Genomic DNA, 20,871 nt, shown 5'->3' with positions numbered 1-20,871 from the left:
GACGCGATGAAAATATCTTTTATCAGGCACATATATTATTGTTTGTTTTTAGCCAGCTGGGTTACGGCCATACTGGATCAGTGCCCTTCAGTAATATTGCTGTTCTATAATAGTTGCACAACTTCAGTTCCTATTCGGTGTTTCGCATCAATAAATGGAAACATGAAAACGCTACTATCGACCTGTTTATAACCGCTTCCTCGTTTAGAGGTGACATATCATCGTTTGGTATTATGGAGTCTCTGAATCTCCTAAGGAACCCGTTAATATACTGCAATGCAATTTCTGTTTGTTTATGTTTTATATACAAACGTTTCAGGTTCGATCTTACTAAGGCCCTCATGCTTTCCGAAATCCGCCGAAACTACACCTGATTATACATACACTTTAGATGAGTTGTAGTGCACCTGAGCACTGTACACAATTATTATTATTATTATTATTATTATACCTCTGAATAGCAGCCCGGGGCAGATGTCTTCTCTAGCTTCAGGTTGATCCATACCTTGTGAGTGGAATTTGGTAGATGGAAATTGTGCTGAAGCACGGTGTGTGTGTGTTTGTCAGGTCACTTGTGAGGTCTCTCATGAGTGCTACTGGTAACATGGAATCCACCAGTACAACCTGTTGTGTGGTTGGGTCATCAGCAGCTAAACTAGCCCCTTCACTAACCTTGCCTGGACTAAAACCAAGACCTGTGAAAACGACAGAGGAACCCAGTATAGGTTCAATGACTGTCTAGCAATAGCAGAGCCCCTCGTGAATTCTGGGTTGGTGTTTGGCATCTTGGGAAGCCACTGGGAGTGAGGAATCCCTCAGCTTTTGTTAAAGCTTGTCTCTAGGAAAAGGTCACTCTGATATGAAACCATATATGGAGGGAATGGCATTTAACATTTGTTTGCTCTTGAGATCATGGTGCTTCCACATTCCTGAGCCTGCAACCCATGGTGGTACTATAGACTCTGCCCTGGTTTTGTCTGTGGACCATGTTAGTATTGATGGAGTGGGGTCTGTGAGGTGTTGTACAAACTTTATTGGACTTAAAATGCTAAGTTACAGGCTTCACAGGCAAGGTGACTTTCAGATGCCCGGTCAAGTAGGAGTGTGCGCCATGACGGGCATGGATGTCACGAACGCAAACCCAGGTGAAGCTGACCCTTGATGCAATAACCTCGTGCACAGATATTGCTGACATTTTGCATGGACAATGGTCAGTGATGGTCTTCTCTGACCATTGTCCATGCAAAATGTCAGCAATATCTGTGCACGAGGTTATTGCATCAAGGGTCAGCTTCACCTGGGTTTGTGTTCGTGACATCCATGCCCGTCATGGCACACACTCCTACTTGACCAGGCATCTGAAAGTCACCTTGCCTGTGAAGCCTGTAACTTAGCATTTTCAAGGCAGTGCCCCAGCTTGGCCATAGTTAAATGACTGAGACAAATAAAAGATCTGTGTATTAAGCTTGTCTCGGGTTTACAAACAATTTTATTTGCATAAAGAAAGGGTCTTATTTTCCTTTTTATGGTAATGGATCCAAAGTAAAAGAACGCGGAAATATAAAAACAACTGTTTTGACTGCAAAAAGCCAAATATTTTGCAAAATAGACAGGTGTGGCAGCCTAAAAATACTACAAATAATAACAAATATAACTTAATCAAACATGATCTTAATTAAACATGAACTTAATTAAACTATGATCAAGGAGCGGTTTTGTTTTTTTTTTGTTTTACTGAAGTCATCATCATCATCAACATTGGCAATGTGAATGGAAAATCTAAAATGTTTTGGAAGAAATAAAACAGGAAGTCATCGGCATAGCTTCTACGTCCGGTTTGCCATTCTGGTATTTGGACAGGACATTGTGAGACAGCGTTTCACTGCTGTGTGTCCTTCCTGTCACAAACCTTTGTTTGTCCTCTCTTATGACATGTAGCAATGTGGCAATGGTGTATCTATTCAGAAAGCCAAGATATACATCAGTACCTATTTCTCTACTACCCACAAGGGGCTAAACACAGAGGGAACAAACAAGGAAAGACACATGGATTAAGTCGATTATATCGAACCCAGTGCGTAACTGGTACTTATTTAATCAACCCCGAAAGGATGAAAGGCAGAGTCGACCTCGGCGGAATTTGAACTCAGAACGTAACAGCAGACGAAATACCTATTTCTTTACTACCCACAAGGGGCTAAACACAGAGAGGACAAACGGATTAAGTTGATTATATCGAACCCAGTGCGAAACTGGTACTTAATTTATCGACCCCGAAAGGATGAAAGGCAAAGTCGACCTCGGCGGAATTTGAACTCAGAACGTAACAGCAGACGAAATACCGCTAAGCATTTCGCCCGGCGTGCTAACATTTCTGCCAGCTCATCGCCCTATGATTGTACATCGGTACTGTCATCATCACCATCATCATCATCACTGTTTTATGTCTTATGTTTCCATCCTTGCAGTGTCAGAGGTAAGATTCATTGAGGTAGATTTTTCTGGGGCCACATGCTCATCCTGTTGCCAGCCTTTATCTGTTTCCAATCAAGGGAGCATTTCCCCATGACCAGACATGTTTTTTTTATGGTAGACTGGAAATGAACACCACAGTGTGTACGACAGTGATGCATGTTTATAATCATCACATGATTTGCGGACAAGAGTCGAAGCTTTGTGATTGAATTCGGCAGGCGGAAGTTACTGCCGTGTGTGTGTATGTGCGTGTAGGTGCTTGTGCCTCTCCGAAAGAGAGAGAGAGTATACACACACACACACACACACTCTGGGCTTCTTTCTTTTGGAATCCACTCACAAGGGTTTGATTAGCTTGGGGCTATAATAGAAGGCACTTGCTCAAGACGCCATGTAGCAGGACTGAATCCAAGACCACATGGTCGTAAATACTACAGTCTTACATTATTCTACAGAATTCATGGAAAAAAAAGCAGTGAAGTGCAGTAAATATTATGAATTTGGTGAATATCACTGCTAGGAATATCTGGAAATTTTTGAGAAAAATTTCAGAATGTTGCATTGGAAAGAGATCAAAAGGTCTTTTTCCTGGGGTCGATTTGTTCAACTAAAGGTGGTGCTCCAGCATGGCCACAGTCAAATGACAAACAAATAATAGAACACACACGTATGCATACATATATACGTACATACATATATCTATATGTATGTGTGTGTCTGTATATTATCATCATCATCATCATTGTTTAATGCCTGTTTTCCATGCTGGCAAGGGTTGGATGGTTTGACTGAGGTCTGGAGAGCCAGCAGTTGCATCAGGCTCCAATCTGATCTGGCAATGTTTCTACAGCTGGATGCCCTTCCTAATGCCAACCACTCCGAGAGTATAGTGGGTGCTTTTTACATGCCACCGGCACAGGCCTGGCAACAATCACATTCGGATGGTGCTTTTTACGTGCACCAGCACAGGAGCCAGTCAGTTGGCCCTGGCATCGGTCACATTCAGATGATGCTTTATACGTGCCACCAGAACGGGAGCCAGTCAGTGGGTACTGGCATTGGTCACGATTGGTTGGTGCTTTTTACGTGCCCCCAGCACAGGAACCAGTAAGGCGGGCCTGGCAATGATCATGTTCAAATGGTGCTTTTTATGTGCCACCAGCACAGGTTCCAGTCAGGCAGACCTGGCTTTGACCACTTTTGGATGGTGCTTTTTACATGCCATCGGCACAGGAGCCAGTCAGGGGTCATCAGCTCCAGCTATGATATTGGTTTTGCTTGACTCAACAGGTCTTCTCAAGCATATCATATCACCTGATGCATCAGGAGTATTCTTAACAGGGCTGGACGTGTGTGGCTGCGATATGTGTATATATGTATATATGCACATGCATGCATATATACATACACGTGTGTGTGTGTGTGTGTGTGTTCTTTTCTTGACATCACCCAAAAGTTATAAATGATTGTCACTGTCATACGATCAGTGTCCCTTCTTTTCAACATTCTTTGCAATCGTGTGTGGCCATGGGGGAAGTGTTACCTCCTTGCTCAGAAACAGACGAGGGTTGGTGACAAGAAGGGCATCCAGCTGTAGAGAACATGTCTGAAACAAACTCCACCTGACTCAAGCAAACCTGGAAAATGGGACATTAAATGATGGTGATGATGTAGTGTGTGTATATTTGTGTGACTTTGTATTTCTTTTGAGGGGTTTTTTTTTTGTTCCTTTTTACTTGCTTTTTAACATGTTGCACGATCTTTATAAGCAAAAGTTTCACTCAGATTGTATTCTTTACCATTGCGGCGGCGAGCTGGCAGAAACGTTAGCATGCCGGGTGAAATGCTTAGCGGTATTTCGTCTGCTGCTACGTTCTGAGTTCAAATTCCGGCCAAGGTCGACTTTGCCTTTCATCCTTTCGGGGTCGATTAAATAAGTACCAGTTACGCACTGGGGTCGATGTAATCGACTTAATCCGTTTGTCTGTCCTTGTTTGTCCTCTCTGTGTTTAGCTCCTTGTGGGTAGTAAACAAATAGGTATTTCGTTTGTCTTTTCGTTCTGAGTTCAAATTCCGCCGAGGTCGACTTTGCCTTTCATCCTTTTGGGGTCGATTAAATAAGTACCAGTTACACACTGGGGTCAATGTCATCGACTTAATCCGTTTGTCTGTCCTTGTTTGTCCTCTCTGTGTTTAACCCCTTGTGGGTAATAAAGAAATAGGCATTCTTTACCATGTGGCTATGTCCACCCAGGCTGTTCTTCCTTTGATAGACTAGGAAGATATTACCTTGCTTGGAGACAGGTAAGGGTTGGTGACATGAAGGGTGTCAGACCATGGAACAGTCTGCCTCACTGAATGCCAAATGACTCCTGCAAATATGAAGAAGTTGGATGCTACAATGATGATAATGATGATGATACCTGGGTGAGGTAAAATGCTGAAGATATTTTCAGTTATCATAAAGCGCAGATGAAAATGTGCCAACTGCACATATCTTCGTTAATAAAGCTATTTGTCAGTAAGACCGATCCAAAGTATGTTAAACTGTAAACTAGGTTTTGAATTAGGTTACAGGAGTGTAACTTAGTTTTGGTTAAATTCCTGAGATTATCAATTACTGGTGGAAAAGCAAAATATACAAAACAAATCTGGTGTTCACAGAATGTAGTTTTTTTTTTGTTTGTGTTTTTGGTGGAGGTGGAGGTGGATTATTTAACTTTTTTTTATAGATCTGTTATATTTTTGTTTCGGTTAATTTTGAAAATCACAATAAATTTAGTAAAATAACTTTTTTATTATTAAGTTGGTATTTGGGATATTTAAATAAATTAACGTGAAACTTTGATGGAAGGTTTTAATTTAGGTCACTTTATATAAAAAGAAAAAAAAGGGGGGAAATTTGTTTCATAGACCAAGGGGCAGTTTCATGAGGGTTGGTATTAAAATGGTCAAATGGGCTAAGAGGGCACTAGGTTTTTCGAAGAAATTTAAGCTATAAATATGCTGACCAAAGCTGTTATTCTTATTTAATCCTATGTAACATGCTAAAAACAGTAACTACCCTCTTCGGCCATGAATGACCTTGGGATTGCACCAAGAAAGTCCCTCTCCAAGGCATAAGTCTGTATCAGCCCTTTGGCCTCTCCCTTGGATAACATCAGGGGAGGCTGGTATGCATGGATGACTGCTAGCCTTCCATAAACAACCTTGCTTGTTATGTTCTTGTTCCATTTTTTGTTTTTTTTATATATATGTGTGTGTGTGTTTGTGCTTGTCCCCCCCACCTTCACTTGACAACCAATGTTGGTGTGTTTACGTTTCTGTAACTTAGTGGTTTGGTAAAAGAGACCAATAGAATAAGTACTAGGCTTACTAAAGGCAGTGCTCCAGCATGGCCACATTCAAATGACTGAAACAAATAAACGAAAGAAAAGATAAGAAAAAAATGTTCATTTGATAAATATGGAACAGCCTGAAACAAGTCTGCCAAATTCCTCAAATAAACCCATATGCCATTTCCAATTGTTTTTCTATCTTTCAAATATTTCTCTTCATAAACACAATGTTATTTCTCTGTGAATCCAAACAGTCCAGTTTTGTTGATGTTGAACGAAGCGGTCTTCTGTAGTGAGAGAAGTCCGAAACGTGGTCCTTTGCTATTTGTAAGACCCGCAGAAGAGAAAGCAAGTCAACCCCCGACACCGAGAGTATCGACGGATGGATGAATGCGCATCCAGGCTCAGCGGTTGCGTAGGAAGTCGGGGACAAGAAACAGGAAGAAAGAGTGAGAGAAAGTTGGAGCGAATGAGTACAACAGGGGTCACCAGCCTCGTGGAGCTTTAGATGTTTTCGCTCAATAAACACACATAACGCCTGGTCTGGGAATCGAAACCGCGATCCTCCGCCCGCGAGTCCGCTGCCCTATCCACTGGGCCATTGTGCCTCCACGTTGTTGTTGCTTTGTTTGTGGTGCAGTTTTTACATTTCTCATATTTTTATCAAGATGTTGCATTGTTGCCTTCTTTGTTTTGCAGTCACGAACCACAGGGAAAGAACTTTTTGAAATGGTGTGTCGAACGATTGGTCTTCGGGAGTCTTGGTACTTTGGTTTACAGTTTGTCGATTCCAAAGGATATGTTGCCTGGCTAAAGTTTGATAAAAGGGTAATGAATATTTTTATATTTTTAATTATTCACAAATAGTTTATTTGTTCTAATTCAGTGTTTCTCAACCTTTTTTACCTTTGCGTAACCCTTAAAATAAAATTACATGTTTCAAGGAGCCCCTGCACAAAGATATTATGAACAATATCTTTCTCATATTTTTTTCACCATAGTTCACATGGTAAATGTCACATATATGTGGGGTGTGTGTATATATATATAGGGAGAATTCACGAAAAAACAAAAGACGAAGACAGGTGGTGTAGACAACAAACAGATGCATTAGTATAATACTCGGGAAGTGAAAAAGTTTTTAACATTTCGAGCCTACGCTCTTCCACAGAAAGGAACACAGAAAGAAACAAGGAGAGAAAATAAAGAATGTGTAGTGGCTAGTGATCTATCATGGCGATCGATATATATATATATAGTGGTTGGCGTTAGGAAGGGCATCCAGCTGTAGAAACACTGCCAGATGAGACTGGAGCCTGGTGCAGCTCTGACTTCCCAGACCCCATTCAAACTGTCCAAACTGTGCTAGCGCGGAAAACGGACATTAAACGATGATGATGATGATGATGATATATATATTTATATATTACGATCATGAAATTTGCATTAGCTTATCTCACTCTTTCTCGCGGAACCCTTAGGAACCTTTTGCAGAACCCTAGGGTTCCAGGAACCCCAGTTGAAAAACGCTGTTCTAATTACAGGCCTGTATAGACACAGACATGTGGGGAAGGCCTCATCAGTTATATCAAACCCTAGTTCTCAGTTGGTCCTTATTTTATGAACTGCAAAAAGATGAAGGGCCAAGTCAACATTTGGACTCAAAACATAAAACTGTAGGGAATGGCACCTAGCAGTTTATCTGGCATTTCAACAATTCTGCCAGCTTGTTTCTTTGATAATAAATTCAGATTTTGCTTGTATGACATATCTCTGATTACGTCAGTCTATTTTTAACAGTTAGTTTACTGGAAGAGAATCTAGAAAGGATATCACATAGAGCTACGGCATGAAGGTGTAGAAACTTTTACCAAAATCATCCGAAAGTATGTCCGACCATGGGGAAATATTACCTTGCTTGGAAATAGTTGAAGGTTGGCTACAAGACAAGCATCCAGCCATAGAAAATGTACTTCAATGAATTTTGTTTGACCCATCCAGGCATGGAAAAGTGGACCTTAAAATAATGATGCTGATGGCTTTGAAGCATACTGTTTATTTTTTAATGCACTATGTATTTAAAGGGACCTTCCCAGGATGAAATACTGCAGCCTAAAAGCATTTAAAAAACACATATATTAAGTACATGACATCAATGATGTTCACACACACACACACACACACACACACATATATACACATACATATGACTTAAACACATATGCATTGCTGGTGTTAACCCTTTTGAGAAAACCTGTCAGATTCTGCCCCTATTTCTATGATACAAATTCCCTGTTTTAAACTGTGAAATTTCTTGTTAACATAAGTTCCAGACGCATATTTAAATTATTTCAATAACTTCTTCAGTATTTTCATAATTAATTAAAACAAAGGCAGTGCATTTCAAGAGAAACGGTAATAAAAGGGTTAAGATATTTAGACATTGCTTTACATGTTCTACCATAATTTACATTTCTTGTTTTGTATTATTTTAAAATTTAGGTTTTAAATCAGGATGTACCCAAAGAAAACCCAATTCCATTTCTGTTTCTTGCCAAACTCTTTCCTGAAGATGTCTCTGAAGAACTTATCCAAGAAATCACCCAACATTTATTTTTCCTCCAAGTCAAACAGTCAATCCTTAACATGGATATTTACTGTCCACCTGAAGCTTCGGTTCTTCTTGCTTCATACGCAGTCCAAGCCAAGGTCAGTATTTTTCCTCATTGTTTCGGCAACTGGAACTACCAGATTGTCTTTTAAACTACCGTTACCAGCATTGCCTTACTAGCACCTGTGCCGGTGGCATGTGTAAAAGATTCGAGCGAAGTCGTTGCCAGTACCGCCTGACTGGCCCTCCCCGAGCCGGTGGCATGTAAAAAGCACCCACTACACTCTTGGAGTGGTTGACGTTAGGAAGGGCATCCAGCTGCAGAAACTCTGCCAGACCAAGATTGAAGCCTGGTGCAGCCATCTGGTTCACCAGCCCTCAGTCATTCGTCCAACCCATGCTAGCATGGAAAGCAGACATTAAACGATGATGATGATGATGACCCTTGTTTTAATGTCTGCTTTTCCCTGAAATGTGAATAGCCATGCATCTCCTCTACAGCAACAAGCTTGTTCTGCTCTGGTCCTTTCTTTCCTAATTTGATCCACCCGCACCTCGTCTCTGAGCATAAGCCTCTTCCCACTCTGCTGTAGCTCCACCAGGTCAAAGAGGACATTAGTCTTGCAGGCTAAATGGTAATCTCACCAGTGGTGGTGCCAAGAAAAAGAAGCATCCACTACACCATTCTGATTTGCCAGCTCCTGTCAAAACTGTCCAACCCATGCCAGGCTCAGAAGCAGGGCATTAAATGATGATAATCACACACACACACCTATCACAGTGGTGACCACCAGACTCTCAGATGTTGTTATATACAACGCAATTCCTCTCATTGTTGTAACTTTCAGACGATGCCACTCCCCTGGCTGGGCAGGCAGACCGGCCAACATTTCCCACTGAATGGGAAACCAGTCCCTTATTGGGGTGGCCCCATTTACAGCTGAGTGAACTGGAGCAATGTGAAATGAAGTGTCTTGCTCAAGAACACAACACACAGCCCAGTCTGGGAATTGAAACCACAATCTTGCAATCATCAGTGTAATACCCTAACCACTGGGCCATGGTCCTTTGTGTGTGTGTGTATTATATATATACACACATGCATGCATACAATGTATTTCTTGCAGTTTTTGTCTACTAAATCTACTTATGAGGCTTTGTCAGTCCATTGCCATTACACAGGGGTTCTCAGTGGGGGTCCATTTAGGATTTTGTTGGTAGTAAAAATTATGTGCAAATAAATTGCTTACACAATCGTTGCCAGCGTCGCCTTACCAGCACATGTGCCAGTGGCATGTGAAAAATAACATTCGAGCGTGGTCATTGCCAGTGCTGCTGGACTGGCCCCCATGCAGGTAGCATATAAAAAACACCTTTTGAGCGTGGTCGTTACCAGAACCGCCTGACTGGCCCCCGTGCCAGTAGCATGTAAAAGCACCCACTACACTCTCAGAGTGGTTGGTGTTAGGAAGGGCATCCAGCTGTAGAAACTCTGCCAGACCAAGATTGAAGCCTGGTGCAGGCTTCTGGCTTGCCAGTCCTCAGTCAGACTGTCCAACCCATGCCAGCATGGAAAGCAGACATTAAACGACGACGATGATGATGATGGAATTGCTTACACTTTTAAAATACACAAAATATTATAACAATTTTATGATGCAGTTCCTAACAATATTGGTGGCCCATAAAAAGCACCTTTCGAACATTGAGCCTCATGGAGGCAACAGCAAACAACCAAGACCCCTCAGCAATCTGCCGTGCTTGAGTGGAAGACCCATCAAGCCAAGTGAGATTGTAGTCGTGGCAGATACTGGTGTCACACAAGGGACACCCATGCCGGTAGCATGTGAAAGCACCCATTACACTCTTTGAATGTTTGGTATTAGGAAGAGCATCCAGCTGTAGAAGCCATGCCAAATCAGACTGGAGTCTGGTGAAGCCCCTCGGCTTACCAGCCCTGGTCAAACTGTCCATCCTGTACCAGTATGGACAATGGGCATCAAATGATGGTGATGAATATGATTTCTTTTAGACATAGAATTACTCTTGAAGTCCAATCGATTAAAATAAGAATCAAAGGGGTCCATAGATAAAAACAGAAATGGTTGAGGACCCCTGCTGTAGTAGAGGACTCTTGCCCAAGGGGATTGAACCTAGAACCACAAGGGTGAGAAAGCTAACTTCTCAAGAACACATCCATGTCCGTACCTAATTGTTGGGGGAGAAAGAAAAAGAAATAACTGAATTTCATTTTTTTTTTTTACATTTTCCTTTTCCAGTTAGGAGATTATGACGAAGGGAACTATAAACCTGGGATGTTATCCAGTGAAGATCTGCTTCCTCAGAGGGTTATCGACCAATATCAGATGACTCCTGAAATGTGGGCCGAGAGAATCAAAGTATGGTATGCTGATCATAGAGGATTGCCAAGGTACACGTAGTCATTTTTTTGTATCTTCCCTTTCTGGTTTTAGTCATTGAATCAAAGGCTGTGTTGGGGCACCGTCTGCAAAGGTTTAGTCGGTTGTGTCAACCCCCGTTGGTTATTTCTCAGTTTGGTACTTATTTTATTGATCTCTTTTTGTTGAATCTCTCAGTTAATACCAGATTGTAGGCCAGCGTGAACATAAACATAGACTTATACGTATACACTCGCACGAACACTGGCAGCAAAATACACAGACATATAACAGGCTTCCATACAGTTTCCTAGATTTCAGAGGAAAATTCTTATTACCTTAACTGTTTAGATTACTCTGTTAAGTGTAATGCTTATTTATTCACATTGTAGCTTCGAGATTTCTGTGAAGTGATCGCTTATTTTTAGAATGACATTGTAGGATCGGTGTGAAAGTTCAGATGTGGATGGTTTGAACACAAAACAGGTAAAATATTTGTGGCAGATATGGTTCGTTTAAGTACCAAGCGGTTAAAATAAAATTAAACAAATTTCTTATTTGTATATTTGTCATATATATATATATATACATTGATATTTTTCTAAATTTCTATCAGCATAATCACAATCTACTCCCTCAAATATCTATTTCTATTTCTTTACTACCCACAAGGGGCTAAACACAGAGGGGACAAACAAGGACAGGCAAACGGATTAAGTCGATTACATGGACCCCAGTGCGTAACTGGTACTTAATTTATCGACCCCGAAAGGATGAAAGGCAAAGTCGACCTTGGCGGAATTTGAACTCAGAATGTAGCGGCAGACGAAATACGGCTACGCATTTTGCCCGGCATGCTTACGATTCTGCCAGCTTGCCACCTCAAATACCGAACTGCAGAATTTCATATATATATAAAAAAAGTGTAGTTTATTAGGTGAAGGGCAGGATATCAAATTATTACCAGTAACATTTCTTTCAATGGATTTGAACATGCAACTACAAGTCAACAAACTACTCCTCAGATTTAACCCCTTAACATTTAAACTGGCCATATTTGACCCAAATATTTTACCTGTTTTGTGTCCAACCTAGTCAGGTCCAGCCTCTCTTAATTCTACTCTGCAATGACATTCTGATAATAAAGCATCACATCATTGAAATCTCAAAGCTATGAGACAATGTCGGATTAATTCAAAACGATGTGAATAAATATGCGTTACATTTGACAGAATGATCTGAAGGTTAAAGTAGTTGTCACTTGTATTGGTGGAATTATATTCACTGCATTCGGTAGCTGCAGGATTTGGGTGCTGTGAGGTGAGTGAGTGGCAGACAACAGACACATGAGCAAGATACAAAAACAGTTGATGTTTTGACAGGTTGTCTGATATTCTATTAACTTGGCTGTCGTTGCCAACCAAAACCCTGTGAGTGGATTTGGTGGACATCAACTGAAAGAACCCTGTTTTCATGTGTGTTTGTGGGTTCTTGCCTCAACATCACGTGATAGTTGCGAGTACCACTGTTATTCAAGTGGTGTCTTTTGTTTCCAATCTTCCATGAAAACATGTCTGGTCATCAGAAAGTATTACCTGGCAGAGTCGCTAGCAAGTCGAGCGAAATGCTCAGCGGTATTCCATCTGTGGCTACGTTCTGAGTTCAAATTCCGCCGAGGTCGACTTTGCCTTTCATCCTTCCGGGGTCGATAAATTAAGTACCAGTTATGCACTGGGGTCGATGTAATCGACTTAATCCCTTTGTCTGTCCTTGTTTGTCCCCTCTGTGTTTAGCCCCTTGTGGGTAGTAAAGACATAGGTATTTCGTCTGCCGCTACGTTCTGAGTTCAAATTCCGCCAAGGTCGACTTTGCCTTTCATCCTTTCGGGGTCGATAAATTAAGTACCAGTTATGCACTGGGGTCGATGTAATCGACTTAATCCCTTTGTCTGTCCTTGTCTGTCCTTGTTTGTCCCCTCTGTGTTTAGCCCCTTGTGGGTAGTAAAGACATAGGTATTTCGTCTGCCGCTACGTTCTGAGTTCAAATTCCGCCAAGGTCGATTTTGCCTTTCATCCTTTCGGGGTCGATAAACTAAGTACCAGCTATGCACTGGGGTCGATGTAATCGACTTAATCCGTTTGTCTGTCCTTGTTTGTCCCCTCTATGTTTAGCCCCTTGTGGGCAGTAAAGAAATGAGAAAGTATTACCTTCCTGGCAAACAGGTGGGGGTTGGTGACAAGAAAGGCATCCAGCCATAGATAATACACCCCAGCAAATTGTGTCCCAGTCATGTGGACATGGATAAGGGACATTAAAATGTTGATGATGATAACAATGATATATATAAATGAAACACACTCTCACACCCTTATATATATATTTTTCCTTTTGTACTTAATTTTTTTAGGGATGAAGCTGAGATGGAATATTTAAAGATTGTTCAAGATTTCCAGATGTATGGAGTAAACTATTTTCAAATCAAGGTAGAACTTGTTTTGTTTAGTTCTTTCTTTGTCACTTTCTATTTTTTATTGAATCAATTTGATGACTGGAGTCCGTGCTAGCAGGGTGCAAAGAGCACCATACAAGCATGATCAATCTAAGGAGAGGGGCTTTCTCCGTCCGGGTTGTGGATCCGTGGAATAAGCTGCCGGACGAGATAGTGAAGATGCCGACGACCACTCGGTTCAAAGTCTCTCTTGATCAGAAATGGCCTGAACTCTTTGCATGAACACCACCCTGTACATAACTCCATGTCCCCTACATGGCCTTGCTTTTTGAGCCAAAAAATTAACTTAACTTATCATTGACAGAGTGGCTAACCAGCTTCCGTGCCAGTGGCACTTAAAAGGCACGATTCAAGCGTGATCATTACCAGCATTCCCTTACTTGTATTTGTGCCCGTGCTAGTAGGGTGCCAAGAGCACCATCCGAGCGTGATCGTCGCCAGAGCAGTGGCATGTAAAAGGGCACCATTCGAGCGTGATCATTACCAACATTGCCTTACTGGCACCTGTGCCAGTGGCATGTGTAAAAAGATTTGAGCGAGGTCATTGCTGTACTCTTTCGCCCCAACTTTCTCTCACTCTTTCTTCTGTTGGCCTGCTCGCTTAACCAGCGGGGTGGCGTCATCTGGAGGCTAAAACAATGCAAAGCGCATTGTGACCAGCGATGTGTAGCAACATCTGATAACCTGGTCGGACACGGTGATCACGGTGATATATATATATATATATATATAGGGAGAATTCACAAAAAAACAAAAGACGAAGATAGGTGGGGTAGGCAACAAGTAGATGTATTAGTTTAACGCTCGGGAAATGAAAAAGTCTTTAACGTTTCGAGCCTACACTCTTCCACAGAAAGGAACACAGAAAGAAACAAGGAGAGAAAATAAAGAATGTGCAGTGGCTAGCGATCTATCCTGGCTTGTCTTGTCCCTCCTCTGCTCAAGCAACATCCATCCCCACTCTTCCCCCCTTTCATGTAATATATGTATACATTTGCATAAATATATGGGTATGAAAGTGTGAGCAGTTGTTTTGCATCTGTTTTTCCATGCTCGCATAGGTTAGACTTATATACAATTATATTAAGGCATTGTTTAACGACCAGTTGCAATTTATTTTTTCTACATAGAAAGTGAAAGTTACCCAATAAATAATTTATGTATTTCCATCTGTTTCCAGAATAAACGCCAAACTGACCTTTGGTTAGGAGTTGATGCTCATGGTTTAAATATTTATGAAAGAGATAACCGCCTTGAAGCTAAAATATCGTTTCCCTGGTGTGAGATTAAGACAGTTTCCTTTAAAGATAAAAAGGTACAGTGATCAGACATGGTCAAATGAATTTCTCTTCTTGTTTAGCATTTTTTTTCCAGCTTTTGAGTTGAGTTTTTCAGATCAAAATTTTACAGCTAAAAAAAACCTTGGTCAATTTGTACACCAAGACCAGTTTGGAGGGCCAATAATTCCATGGGAAATGCAGCAGAATTTGGAAAGATAGTGACATTGTTTGGGTGTTTACACAACATATTATATCATCTTGTATGCAAGAAAATTAATTATTTTTAATCATTTATAATTATTTTTCTAAACAGTTGTTTAGAAATTTTCATTTTCAAATTTTTTTTTTTAATTCTTTTGAGTGAAGAATTTACCATTTATTTATTTTAGAGTTGTTGGTGCATAATTAAACTGGATTTATTATGGCTGATAATTAATGTAGGGTTTGGAAGGAATAAATGAATGATGGAGAGTTCCAGGGGAAGGGTGTTTTGTTGAGGAAGGATTGGTAAGAATGTATAATAGATACATATATGGCTGTGGAGTTAAGTTGTTTGCTTCCCAACCAAGTGGTTCTAGGTTCAGTCTCAATGGATGGCAATTTGGGCAAGTATTTTGACAATAGCTTCAGGTCAACTAATATTTAAATCTTGGTCCCGAACAGTTGCTGGAATTCTTCAAGGCTCAAACAAGGAGCACAAAGCATACTTTTGCCACATCTAGCACAGTGCTTCTGCTACTGCAGATACAGACATCCTAGGCCCCTTCCAAAGAAGAACCATTCAACTGAGGGTACGGTTGCTTTCCCTTTTCTCAAGATGGGCCAAGAATAAGCTATGCAAGATACTAGGGTATCAACCCAGAATTTTGAAGTTGTTAGAGGTGGATCTCTCACCCCTACCTCTACCCCATTCTTCTCTCATACTCCATCCCCTTATCCCCTAGCAAAAATCTGACCCTCACCTCCCTCAGGGTTTGTAGTTCCACGAACTGCATCGCAGCCTCATTAGTGCTAGTGGTATGAAAGAAATTAAGGCGGTGAGCTGGCAGAATCGTTAGCAGGCCAGGCTAGATACTTAGCAGTATTTCGTCTGCCGTTACGTTCTGAGTTCAAATTCCGCCGAGGTCGACTTTGCTTTTCATCCTTTCGGGGTCAATAAATTAAGTACCAGTTACGCACAGGGGTCAATGTAATCGACTTAATACCTATGTCTCTCCTTGTTTGTCCTTTAGCCCCTTGTGGGTAATAAAGAAATAGGTATGAAGGAAATCACCCAGTACACTCTGTATAGTGGTTGGCATTAGGAAGGGAATCTGTAGAAACCATGCCAAAGCAGGTATTGGTGCAGGAGGCAGACCTTAGAGTCCTTGGATCCTGTCAAAGCATTCAGTTCATACCAGCACGGAACATGGATTGAGATGACGATGATGTCAAGTCAGCATTCTTGATGACCTTGATCAACAGAAAATAGTAACATAGGACAGTTTAAATATCTTTTTAACCCCCATAATATATTGGTAGTGAGGAGGAATCTTGTAGACAAAACCTCTTAGTTTAAAGGACTGGGGAAATAAAGGGAAGTTTGATTGATTTCAGGAATTTGATTGATTTCAGGAATTCTTACAGGTTTGAAACATTTTAAAATTTTGTCTTTTTCATTTTTTTTTTCTCCAGTTTACCATCAAACCCATGGATAAGAAATCCCCTGACTTTGTATTCAATGCTCCAAAAGTTCGAATCAACAAACTGGTTAGTTTGGTCTTATTTAACCGTTTTGTTGCAGTATTTCTGTGAATGTTCATTGCTTTTGTTTTACTTTTGAAAATAGTAAAGAATTTGGCAAAATAGCTTTATCATTATTAATCTGGTGTTTGGAATACAAGATGAAACTTTTAATGGAAGTTCTCAATTTAAATCATTTTAAAAGAGGAAGCGAGCGTCATAGAACCAGGAACAGTCTCAGCCAGGTCTTTTGAACCCATGAAATGTTGAGTGGAAAAAGGAGCGTCAAGCTGGCAGAATCGTTAGCACGCCAGGCGAAATGCTTAGCGGTATTTCGTCTGCCGTTACGTTCTGAGTTCAAATTCCGCTGAGGTTGACTTTGCCTTTCATCCTTTCGGGGTCGATAAATTAAGTACCAGTTATGCACTGGGGTCGATGTAATCGACTTAATACCTATGTCTGTCCTTGTTTGTCCCCTCTATGTTTAGCCCCTTGTGGGTAGTAAAGAGATAGGTAATTAATTTCGAGAATAATGAAGAATTTAATAAAAGAACTCTTATTAAACTGGGGTTTGGAACCTAACATGAAATTTTAATGGAAGGTTTTGTTTTTTTTTATATTTAAATCACTTTAAAACAGGCATTATGTATAAAGCACCAACACTGGCGCCACATCAAAGCACCCTGTACACTCTGTAAAGTGGTTGGCATTAGCAAGGGCACCCAGCTTTGGCGTTGTTTCTACAGCTGGATGGCTTTTCTAACACCAACTGCTTTACAGAGAAAATTGGGTGCTTTTTTTCATGGCACCAGCACTAGTGAGGTCACCAAGTAACTGACAAGTTAACATATCAGGAACAAAGTGAATAAAGGAGAGAGAGAGAGAGAGACTCTAAAGGAGCAAAAACGGGTGAGTTGGTTTGTTGCAAGAGTGTGAAAGGAATGCAACAGAGAGTTAGAGATAGTATTGATAAAAAAATTATTGGGGGGGTCCCTCTAATCAGTTACAATTACTTCCCAATTATAAAATTAGCCTTACATATATATATATTAAAAAAAAATGAAGAAATCCCTATATTAACTCATTAACAAACTGCCGGCATCAGTTGTTAGTTGTCGGAGCACTGCATCCTTCAAAACTAAACTTCCATGCTTCCTGAGATTTGCCAACACTACACTTGATTTTCTCCCCTCCATACACACACAAGCATGTATCTGACTCATACATTGTTCGCTTTCCAGACATTTCTACATTACTGCATATACTCTGACAAGTTGTGGTGCACCTGAGCACTGTATACAATAATTTCATTATTATTTTATTTGCTCTTCAGATTCTTGAACTCTGTGTTGGGAACCGTGAATTATACATGAGGAGACGAAGAACAGATTCTATGGAAATTCAACAGATGAAAACTCACGCTAGAGAAGAAAAGGCTCGAAGACAGGTAACATATAGCTTATAACGAGCTTTATGAAATTGTTCTTTTTTTTATATATAAAAGTATCTAGTTGCTAGGTTACCAGTTTGCAGATCAATTATTTGTTTGTCTTACCAATCAGTTCAATGAAGATATATGACAATATCTGGAGTCGTCTGTTTTTCATTTTAGAGGTTGTCCACCATTTTAAAGGTTGCTTGGTTTCATTTTCTACTGTACCCTTGCCCTTTTAAAAAGTCAAGCAGCAAGCATGATGGGCTCCAGTTGCCTTGGTAACACTTTTCTGTGAATAGCTTTCCATTATAGAAAATATTCCAATGAAAATACTCACCATGTTTGTTATTGTATCCAAGTTCTCAAGAAAAATAGTCTCAGAAACGAACTTCTTATGGCATATTGCACTCTACAGAAGGCGGCGAGCTGGCAGAATCGTTAGCACGCCGGGCGAAATGCTTAGCGGTATTTCGTCTGTCTTTACGTTCTGAGTTCAAATTCCACCGAGGTCGACTTTGCTTTTCATCCTTTCGGGGTCGATAAATAAAGTACCAGTTTCGCACTGGGGTAGATGTAATCGACTTAATCATTTTGTCTGTCCTTGTATGTCCCCTCTATGTTTAGCCCCTTGTGGGCAATAAAGAAATATATTGCACCCCATTGCTTGGTATTTCTGTTTTAGAACAGATTTGATCCTTGTAATTTTTCAAAACGTTTGCAGAGATCCTTTTGAAACTTCACCACACAACTTTCACCCTTCCATTTTATTCTCTCCTTCAAATCTCTCTTCACGATTCTCTGATCTGTCTTTAATCTTGGCATCGCCACTGCAAATCCAGTTTGCACTTCATCCTGGGGTTTGGAACCTAACATTACCCAGGAATGACTTAGACACACACACACACACACACACACTTGCTGTTAACACTAGAATTTACCAGCAGTGACTGACCAGAAATTGTTCCATACACAGATACAAGAACTAGGCTTCTGTCCGAAGAAGGCTAAGCATCTTTGAAACCTGTGCATTTGGGGAAGGCAAAAGCAAACTACCCCGGACCCCCTTACCAGGAAAACACTGTGAGAAAGTCAGAATGGAGTGATGCTATGGCTTCATCCAATGGGAGAACTTGCATATACCCGAAATGTCTGGCGAGATCTCATGATGGGCAAAGTTCTCTCCCTTAAATTAATTAACGTTGAGTTATATTACATCAATAATAAATTTTAGAGCGAGTTATAAACAGTAGCTGCAACACATCGTGATGTATATTTGCCATTTAAATATGGCTAACACCTAAGGGTGGATGCTACTGTAGCTTGTAGCCCCAGGAGGACACCTCCTCTAGCTGGCTTTAGACACACTTTCTGTGCCCTAAAACCAGCTGGAGGAGGTGTCCTCTGGGGCTACAAACTACAGTAGCATCCACCCTTAGGGGTTAGCCATATTTAAATGGCAAATATACATCACGATATATTACATCATTGGTGGAATAAAATTCTTTATTTTTTGGGGGATACAGATGCATTTTTAGAGATTAGAAGTTGAAATTATTGCCATATTGAAAATCCTGAAAACAATTGCCTTATAGGTCTGACGACTGTTTTTTACCATTTTGAATATTCTTTCATTTAAAAACATGGTCAAAAACAACGATTGCTCGGTTCTAGCTGTGATAGTTACACTTTTACTGAATACTTTGTCTTTCAGCTTGACCGCACACGACTTGCACGAGAGAAACAATTAAAAGAAGAAGCCATGCGTGAAAAACAAGAACTGGAAAGAAAATTACTTGCTTTGCAGGAGGAAATGCGAAATGCACACGAAGCATTGGTAATGTTAGACTTCCAATTATTATTATTATTATTATGAATTACTAGCACTATGACCCAGCAACGCCGGGTCATAATGCTAGTGCATGCATACACAGCTGCGTGCGTGCACACATACATGCGAGTACTGTCCAAATCTCCAACCAATCACATACAGCTAGCTGGCATTCAATTGGCGTATCAAGTTTCGGGCATTTTGATTGGGTTTTGGATAGAAAATTCACAAAAATGTCACTCCTATTGATTTTTTTAATGGCTTTGCGGGGTGACTGAGGAAATGTAAAGATGTACACGACCACCCTTGGACGGTTTTGAATGACCATAGAAAGTGTGATCCCTCTAACTGAAAAATTGTGGATTTGTATAAAGGACACACACACAGACATTTTGCCGTTTATATATAGAGAGATCATTATTATTGAGTGAGAGGGCAGTGCATACCATTAAAGTGACATTAGGGTAAAATATATGAAGCTCAGTATATCCATCATGACTACCCATCTGATAAGGGTACTCCAGGCACATGCATCACAACCACATATGCACAAGATTAACGGTGCATGGCCTTGCAGGTAGGGGCCCAGTTAGAATTTTCTTCAGGTCGAGTAGCATATTCTGCTCAAAAGGTCCTTGAATAAGGGTTGTTTAAGGTTCTTGAACGAAACACCCATGTTTCCAGAGGTGAGTTATTCAAATTCCAAAGAATCCCTCTCAACACATGGCTATGATGCTCCCCGACTACTTCTGCTCGCGATCAGAGATGCACATATCGTCAGCCACTAAGGGACATGCTCAACTGGTTAAGGTCAAACAACTGACAAGCAAATCTGAGGTATTCAGCAGAATTTTAGCTGTAGCCCATCTTTTATACCTTATTATTATTATTATTATTATTATTATTATTGAGTGAGAGAGCAGTGCATGCCATCAAAGTGACACTGGGGTAAAATATACGAAGCCCAACATACCCATCATGACTACCCGTCTGATAAGGGTACACCAGGCACATGCATCACAACCATATGTGCGCGACATGGTGATCTCATATCAAGATAACAGCACATGACCTTGCAGGTGGGGCCCAGTTAGAATTTTCTTCGGGTTGAGTAGCCCATCCCGCTCAAAAGATTGTTGTTGTTGTTGTTGTCGTCGCTGCCATTGCCGCTGTTGTTGTTGTTGCGGTGGCTCACCTGGCACAAAGCCAAATTACCCCAATTATACTTTCCCCACCCCCACTCCCAATCAAGGGGTCTTTGTCTCACAAGTTAC

General features: G+C 40.7%; 1 protein-coding gene across 2 annotated transcripts in view; it reads left to right on the top strand.

The window, feature by feature from the left end:
* The window catches only part of LOC115224365 (merlin), a 45,530-nt gene that overhangs the window by 2,857 nt on the left and 21,802 nt on the right, over positions 1 to 20,871 (top strand). For both annotated transcript variants that reach the window (XM_029795243.2, XM_029795242.2), the window contains exons 2-9: positions 6,513 to 6,641; positions 8,316 to 8,522; positions 10,704 to 10,855; positions 13,231 to 13,306; positions 14,513 to 14,647; positions 16,287 to 16,361; positions 17,668 to 17,781; positions 19,481 to 19,603. In XM_029795243.2, the coding sequence (XP_029651103.1) occupies positions 6,513 to 6,641; positions 8,316 to 8,522; positions 10,704 to 10,855; positions 13,231 to 13,306; positions 14,513 to 14,647; positions 16,287 to 16,361; positions 17,668 to 17,781; positions 19,481 to 19,603 (1,011 nt within the window). The remainder of the gene's footprint in view (positions 1 to 6,512; positions 6,642 to 8,315; positions 8,523 to 10,703; positions 10,856 to 13,230; positions 13,307 to 14,512; positions 14,648 to 16,286; positions 16,362 to 17,667; positions 17,782 to 19,480; positions 19,604 to 20,871) is intronic.

Source organism: Octopus sinensis, linkage group LG25 (assembly GCF_006345805.1).
Source record: "Octopus sinensis linkage group LG25, ASM634580v1, whole genome shotgun sequence".
Lineage (NCBI taxonomy): Eukaryota > Metazoa > Mollusca > Cephalopoda > Octopoda > Octopodidae > Octopus > Octopus sinensis.
Note: the sequence above shows the minus strand (reverse complement) of the source record. Positions and strands in the feature narration are given on the sequence as shown.